At 48.0% G+C, this 8,517-nt stretch overlaps 1 protein-coding gene and 1 pseudogene across 1 annotated transcript; one reads left to right on the top strand and one right to left on the bottom strand.

Annotated features, from left to right (window-relative positions):
- The first annotated feature begins 1,636 nt into the window (after positions 1–1,636).
- Positions 1,637–3,706, top strand: LOC124697377. Its single transcript, XM_047229979.1, has 2 exons — positions 1,637–3,506; positions 3,627–3,706. Exons 1-2 carry the CDS (start codon positions 1,637–1,639, stop codon positions 3,704–3,706), a joined length of 1,950 nt encoding a protein of 649 aa, XP_047085935.1.
- Positions 3,707–4,619: 913 nt separating this feature from the next.
- On the bottom strand, positions 4,620–7,778 carry LOC124697376 (annotated as a pseudogene).
- Between the last annotated feature and the right edge of the window lie 739 nt (positions 7,779–8,517).

The raw sequence follows: 8,517 nt of genomic DNA, 5'->3' as shown, positions 1-8,517 counted from the left end.
TGAGGTCAAGGAGAAGCTGATCCAGGGGACCAAGAAACCCATGAAGATCGATGATGATGTTTAGAAGCGCGCCTAGATCGATGTGGGTCGTGATGGAGCAATGATTGGCGTCTGATTTTTTGTTGTTTCTTGAAGCTGTGTTGTCTTTTCTGAAGCTTGTTGATCACCGATATGCTGTGTTTCTTTGGTCGGTTGGTTTTTGGTTGTAGTTTACTGGATATGGTATCTCTTTCAACGGTTTTATGGTGCAATTCTCCAGGTCACCCTATGTAACATAGTGAAACACTCCATACATTGTGCGCTAGGATTGTTTTGAATTACATTGAGCGTCATCAATTCAACACCGTTCGCTGAATACTCCTCAGGTCCACATGAATCACAACCCCACGCCGCCTACCTTGCGTTTTTTGGATCTAAATTTCTCGTTGCTTCAACGGATTAGGAGATGGTTGCTCCCGATTAAATCGTGTACCCAATATGTGGATCAGATGTTAAGATTCACACCATTTTCTTTCTTCTACTAGCCATTTACCGAGCGTACATATGTAACCAAGCTTCAATCACCTAAACACGCTAATACACGCCTCAATCACCCAAAACACTTTGATTAAAACTCTGTAACACACGCCTACGGAACAGAGGCCTTAACTGGTTTTATGGTTTGGTCAAAATATTAGGTGAAGCTCTTGGTTAGGTGTTAACATGTTTTGGCCCATACTAGTGTTCGAGATTGGGTTTCTCGTTGATGCTCCAACTCACTTCTTAATCTTCTTCCTACCCCTTTCTTTGGCGGTCGAGTATATATATGAGTTGACTTTTCCATCTTGTCACGAAATGAAAAGAGGTAAAAGGCTGGAAGTAGCTAGTGGAACATGGGTGAAGGCTCACCCGTTTATTCAAAACTTAAAAATGTCATTTAATTCAGATACCCTAGCCGAGGAGGAGGCCAACGCAGACATCTCAGGGAAGGAGGCCATCCCAAACATCCCAACGGCGAGGGATGTCATGGATAAGGCAATCTCCGGGCCGGAATACGAGAAGCTCGCCGTGTTCGATTGAAAGAGTACTTGCAATTTATAATTTGGTAAGTTGAGGCGTAATGTTCGTTTTTGTTTGCTTCATTATACTATTTTTTTGCATGTACTTAGTCGTGTCATATTATCTTGATACTTAGTTGTGTTAAGTACACAAATGACACTAGAATTATTATATTTGTACTGTTCAAAAAAGAAATACAAATTTTGATTTTTTCTTTTGCGTGTAGATCACATGTGGTCGTATTTTCACTTGAGAATTAGCACAAGTAAGTATAAATATAATATGTAAATGCAAATTTTATTTCAAAATTTTCCGAAACTTTGAAATGGCATTTTTTGCATTTTTAAAACGGGTGAGCCTACACCCATTTCCACCAAATCCGTGTGGATAAGAAGACCGGTTAGAAAAAAAAAACATCACAAATAACGCAAATCTCTCCATGCATGCTAACTGCTAGGGCCCTACTAACTGCACAGCACCCACGTTTTATTAGCCCATTTCCAGGCTCCATACAAGAATAAACAAATCTAACGGTGTGCGACTAGTCCTGAAAACCCGAGAGCCAATCAGCCAAAACCCTCGCCCAAAACGATCACTCATGGCGGCGGTGGCGGCGGCGGCGGCAGGGGCGGCGTGCCGCAGGGCCGTCTCGTACACCCTCCTCGGACCGCCTGCTGAGAGCCTCTGCGCTGCAGCTGCGGCGGCCACCGCGGCTGCGCCCGCTACTGGCGATCAGTTCGTTGACCTGCTCGACGCCAACTTCAACAAGCCGCCCCCGACGCCACCGGCGAAGACGCGCACCGAGAACAACTCACCGACGTTCTCCACCTCAGGGGACCCCTGCCTGGACTTCTTCTTCCACGTCGTCCCCGGCACCCCGCCGGAGTCCGTGTCCTCCCTTCTCGCCGACGCCTGGGCCAAAGAGCCGACCACCGCACTCCGCCTCGCCTGCAACCTTCGCGGCGTCGGAGGCACGGGCAAGTCCGACAGGGAGGGCTTCTACGCCGCCGCGCTCTGGATGCACACCTGCCACCCGGCCACACTCGCCCTCAACGCGCGCTCCGTCGCCGAGTTCGGATACCTCAAGGACCTCCCCGAGCTCCTCCACCGCATCATTCACGGCGGCGTCTCCACCAGGACCCCCGGAAAGCAGGCCGCCCAGAAAGGTGGGATCGTCGCTGGCTTACACCGCTCACCATCATCAGGTACGCCGCATCGCTGGAAGCCGAGCCTCCCCGCGAGCACTAGTGACGCGCGCGTCGCTGCGAGTAATAGGCGCGACCAGGAGATCTCCGCCCAGGCCGCCGTCGAGCGTCACAAGAAGCGCGCGGACGCCGCGGCCAGAGCCGTCGAGAGGTACGCCCGGGACCCCAACTACCGCCTTCTGCACGACATGACGGCGGATCTGTTCGCCGACCTCCTCGCCGAGGACATGAAGAAGCTATCGGAGGGCAATCTCGATCTCTCGCTCGCCTCCAAGTGGTGCCCGTCGGTCGACACCTGCTACGACTACTCCACACTGCTCTGCGAGGCCATCGCTCGCCGCCTCTTCCCCAAGGGCTCGGCGCCCCAGCTCCCAGAGGACTTGCCGGATGCGCACTACGCCTACCGCGCGCGCGAGCTCCTCCGCAAGGAGGCGTACGTGCCGCTGCGCCACGCCCTCAAGCTCCCCGAGATCTTCATCTCGGCTCGCGAATGGGGGAAAGTGGTGTACACGCGCGTGGCCTCCATCGCCATGAAGAACTACAAGGACCTCTTCCTCGAGCACGACAACGCCCGCTTCAGCCAATACCTCGCCGACGTCAAGTCCGGTAAGGTGAAGATTGCGGCGGGCGGCCTGCTGCCGCACGAGATCCTGGCCACTGCCCACATAGACAATGAAGTGTCCGAGCTGCAGTGGCAGCGTACTGTGGATGATCTGTTGGCCTTTGGAGAGCTCAACAACTGCCTTGCCGTGTGCGACGTGTCGGGCAGCATGCGCGGCGAGCCGATGGACGTCTGCGTCGCGCTCGGCCTCCTGCTCTCGGAGCTCTGTGACGAACCGTGGCGCCACCGCGTCATTACCTTCAGCAGCCGGCCACAGCTGCACCACGTCGAGGGGGAGACCCTTTGGGAGAAGTGCCAGTTTATCCGTCAGATGGACTGGAACATGAACACCGACTTCCAGGCGGTGTTCGACCAGCTCCTACAGGTAGCGGTCGCCGGCAACCTGCCTCCGGAGCGCATGGTGAAGAAGCTCTTCGTTTTCAGCGACATGGAGTTCGACCAGGCGTCCTCCAGGCCGTGGGAGACGGACTACGAGGCGATCACGAGGAAGTACTCCGAGGCCGGGTACGGAGAGGCCGTGCCGCAGATTGTCTTTTGGAACCTGCGCTACTCGTACTCGGTGCCGGTGACGGCGGAGCAGAAGGGGGTGGCGCTGGTCAGCGGCTTCTCCAAGAACATGCTCAAGATATTCCTCGGCGGCGAGGAGGAAGCCATCCCAGACGAGGAGGAGGCCATCTCAAACACCCCAGGCGAGGAGGAGGCCAACGCAGACATCTCAGGCAAGGAGGCTATGCCAAACATCCCACGCAAGGAGGCCGTCCCAAACATCCCAACGCCGAGGGACGTCATGGATAAGGCAATCTCCGGGCCGGAATACGAGAAGCTCGTCGTGTTCGACTGAAAGAGTACTTGCAATTTATAATTTGGATAAGTTAGGGCGTAATGTTCGTTTTCATTTTCTTCGTTATATTTCCTGCCTCATAAAGAACTTGCAACTATCGAACGAATCCTACAATCATGGAAGAAGGTTTTGTGATCTCTTGTCCAAATGTCATCTAATACGAGAAAATAGCAAGCCATTCCCAGGCTTCTGTGGTCCATCTCAGTGCACATATTTTGCGTAATAGTATTCGATCGAGTATATATGACAACCATTTTAGCTTGAAGCCTGAACCGGCAATTGGAGAGCATGTTTGTGGTAGTTTCCAAATGTACCGAGTAAATGGAACCAGCAAGGGACTATTGGCAATACAACCAGGACTATTGGCAATAGAACCACAGAGACCTGCTTGTCTCTGTGTGTCAAGAATGACGGTGCTAGACTTTCCTGTGATGTCAATTTATCCAAACTATTGATAATTATGTGTTGTCATGCATATATATATAAAATACTACATCAGTGTTTTGCACAGTTTGTGATGACGGATGACATCACAAACTATGTGTAGCATCGCCTTCCGATTATTCAGTTTGAGCAAAGATTTGCCTTCTGAATGTTCAACATGAGTGCCACTGCAATCACCGTTTGTCCAGGGGCAAAATACATGACATTTTGGGAGATACCATCTCATCATACAGAACATTATATTACATGCGTAGAGCATACCAAGTTTCACCAACACCAACAATTGTACTCCCTCCGTCCGGAAATAAGTGACTTGAATTTATCTAGATTTTCGGACTGAGGAAGTACTTTGTGTTCAAAGGTAAGAGTTCACTCACGGCCTCTGTATCTAAGATGCACGCAGCCACCGCCTTGCTGATTACGAACACATCAGGCGCGGTACATTCTTGCTGCAGATGACAGCCAGAGATCATGGAAGCCTTGTGACCACGAGCGGCATGCCAAACCCAGGCTCGATGGTGAGGATGAACAGAGGCACGTGCCTGTATCCTGGTGATAGAAGGTGTACTTGCTCAGCAGGCGCAGGAGCACCACCTTGAGCTCCACCAACAACGTCAGGTGCCGCCCTGGACACATCCTATTCCTTGGCCTGTGCCTAGATGGCATATACATGTGTGCCGCCTTGCAGGCGGCAGCGGCACCGTTTACGAACCGGTCTGGCCGGATCTCCCCACGGCAGCGGCACCCAGATGTTCCTGTCAAGGTGCAGTACCACAATGGCTATATATCTGGATGATTGTTCCCTGCGGGATCTTGACCCAGGCTTTACGTCCTTCAAGGCTTCACGCATCATCAATGACGCCAGAGAGTACAGTCTGATAGTCTCCTGGATCACCATGGTGATCTGAAGAAGAAAAGAAAAAAAAGGAATGTAATGGTTATGCCAATTGGGCGCCAGTTGCTAAAAACTGGTGGTTGCACAGAGGGGTGATTTCTTACCATCTTCAGGCGCCGGAGGACGTCAAAATACGATAGGTGTGCTTCCACGGCACACGTCTAGAGCCTCGGCATGGCCACAATCATGCCACGCCGGGTGCGTGGCGACTGGCGAGTAACATTAGGCACCAGGTGGCAGCCGGTGATCGCCATGGTCTCGTGGCCGCCGAAGCAGATGTTCTTGTAGTTGTCAACGATGAAGTCCTGAGCAACACCAGGATAGTCGGGCCACTCGCTAGAGCCCTCAACAGTCGAGCGCAGAAGGTCATTGTGGGTAGTGTGAACGCAACCGCTATTGTTATTGTTGCTGCTTCCGCGGCTTGCAATATCCAGGATGTGTAAACTGGCCTCTAGCTCCAGCTCTCGTATTTCTTTATTGCTCTTGGTTGGTAAATACTTCCTGTAATAACACAAAAAAATTATCACAGCAACCAGACTAGACTTTGCCATATGTGGCAGAACTTTACAGTATCTTTATTTAAGCAACCAGACTATTTTTTGGAGATCTTTTGAACATGTGTGCATCTCGATTTTGGTGATTTCGCAAGTATGGCAGTAGGGTCCTGTGTTTCTTATCTATCCAAATCAAGACTTGCATTAGATATTCCCAACGGAAGGATCGCAATTGAAATTTTGTTTTAATTACGTTGAATATCATATACTTAGTTACTTACCACAGTACAGATAGTCCAACAAGTGTATCTTGCTGAGAAATGGACTTCTGAAGCTGCCTGAGCTTGCAGAGTATTTCTTGCCCTGTTGCGAAATCACTCCCAAAACAGTCCCTGACGATTACATCAGCTGAGAAGCTCCGCAAATATTCATCAGCATCTATGTCTCTACTTCCTCCCGAGTTGTCAAGCATGCTCTCCCATGCTTCCAACAATGGGACAGAAGCCTCCACGATTAGTCCTACCATGACCTGCAAATATCGTTCCATCCAACTGTAATGTTCTTCAGATATGCAACTATGATGGTTAACCATGTTTTTAGTTTTCCAACCCATGTTTAAGCATTGTGTTGGGCAACTGATATCACCTTAATCTTCTCCATGAAGAGCTCTGGTGCAATGTTCTTCCTCTCATAGGCCCATATAGCGCCATTTGATTTCAAGATGCCTCCGCGAAAGAGTGGTTTGCGAGATTTCTGAAGATAAATAGGCTTCCCGAGCTCTGATGATGTACAGTGGCTCATGTCCATGATCATCCCAGGGTCAGAAACATAAAAAATTCTACAGCTCCTGTTGAATAGAGGAACACCGGCCCAATGCAAAAATCACAATTCAATAGCTTCGCCATAAGAAGAATGGACACACATAGGGAATATACCACAGAAACATATTGCGGATACTGCTTAGACTAAACTTATAGTTGCATATTAAATATCTGTGAGCAAATAGATCTGGGAATCTTCTAAAAAACTTTATACTGTACCAAATTTCCATAATATATAATTAGCTGGGAAATTCAGGGTAGTTGTACACAAAATGGAATAACAAATGAAGAATCATTGAGCAGATTAATAAAAAATGACCAATCACTATCACACATTTTGCTAAGTGTTAGATGAACAGCATCTTCAGATTAACACTAGTACTGTACTCAATGTTCAATGGATCATTGAGTTCATTCATTTATTTGAGATTGTCAACGCCACCACCTTGGTGCCTAACATGGAGGATCAAATTGTCTGTGATTCTCTGGACAGTATTACCGTTAAGTCGGCACAGTGCTCGCTGGAGTTGTGGAATCGCTGCTATGGCGCTCCATTTGGTGGGTTGGGAACCACTCAAGTGCAATAGTTCAGGATGTAGTACAAAACAACCACAATTAACCACTAGTATTATAGGAACATATTTAGGGTGTAGAAAAGAGGTTACATCATCAGGGTTCCAATGTTTAAGAGAAAATTCCAACATCTTTGGACCAGGAGACATCCGTGAGCCATCTAATCCATCAGGGTATGGTTTGACGGTCATTGTGCAAATTTTCTTTGGACCTGCTCGGCCAAAGAAAACTAGATTAATAAAAATGTTGATATTTACACCTTTCTCATACAAAATAAGCCTTTTGCCGAAGCAATAACATTTTTGGAGCTGCTTCTCCAAGCTACCCTTCAGTGTAAAGGTCTACAGTATCAGGAAAAACTCCCTAAAACTTGAATCATTATTAGATGATTACAATCACACATGAATCTGATTGGCACACTAGCATACAAATACATGAGAAAACACATGGATGGAAGTTCTGGATCAATACATACCATATCTTTCTCTCCAGAGAAGCAGGTGAGGGAAGAGGGTGTATATGTAGTTACTGGTGTCTTGTGCGCATGCGTGAGGTCTTGTCGAATCCTCTTCATCTCCTGGGTGTTTCCATAGAGCAAATTCCCTTACACCCTGCTTCCTCCATCTCCTTCTTATCCTCTCTGGCCTAAGCCATAGGATGTCACAGATGTATAGAGCTAACCGAAGAAGGATGGAAAGAATCAGAACTAGCAGATGAAGTTTCTCCTTGAGACGGTGAGGGAGAGGGAGGAGGCTACTTGTCAAATATACAGGAGAAGTGGGTACTAATTTATGTCCAACTACTACACCTGTGTACTCTAGTAGCTTTCTGTTTGTCTTCTGCATTCAGTGATTGTTTATCGGGTTAGTTTTACTATGTCTTTCAGTGCAAGGTGGTCTATATTAATTGACCATCTCCCATTTTAGTTACACAATTTCAAAAAAGGAGGGAAAAATAAATAATGCTAAAAGACCTGAAGATAGACTCTGGCTAATTTCCTAAAATGAAGCAAACTGGAGGCAGGTGGAGTCATCAGGTGGAAGAGTTGTTGAGGAACCACATGCTAGCAGAACTTCAGAAGGTAATGTAACATATACCAAAGTTCAACAATAAGCATCAGTGCATGCTTTGATGAACTTGCAAAGCGGTGGCAAATATAGTCGACTATACTCAGTTAGGATCCACCTTCTCTGTTAAACTGATAGTGGCTAAGCAGGAGGACAGAGACGCGCTGGAGACTACGATTAGCAAGATTCGCACTCTCCACGGCACCATTAGGGACTCTCCGACTTGAGCTTATCGATGTCTCTCTCTTTTTTGCTTGTCAGACCCTTGTATCTTTCTCTACTTTGCTATTTATGTTGGAACCTTGAACCTGTTGTGACGCCGCTGTTGTGGCTTTATTAATTAAAAGCCGGGCCCTGCTTGAGCCTTTTGTCTAAAAGTCATCTGAATCCTAGTGATCTGCTTCTCGTATCAATTTTTTCGCGAAAACACAAAAAGCTTTGCGTTTCGATCCATTGATAAAAAAGGAGTTTACATTACAAGCCTAAGAAAAGGCCGAACACCCACATTACACATCCA

The sequence above is a fragment of the Lolium rigidum genome, chromosome 3 (genome assembly GCF_022539505.1).
Source record: "Lolium rigidum isolate FL_2022 chromosome 3, APGP_CSIRO_Lrig_0.1, whole genome shotgun sequence".
In the NCBI taxonomy this organism is placed as follows: Eukaryota; Viridiplantae; Streptophyta; class Magnoliopsida; order Poales; family Poaceae; genus Lolium; species Lolium rigidum.
Note: the sequence above shows the minus strand (reverse complement) of the source record. Positions and strands in the feature narration are given on the sequence as shown.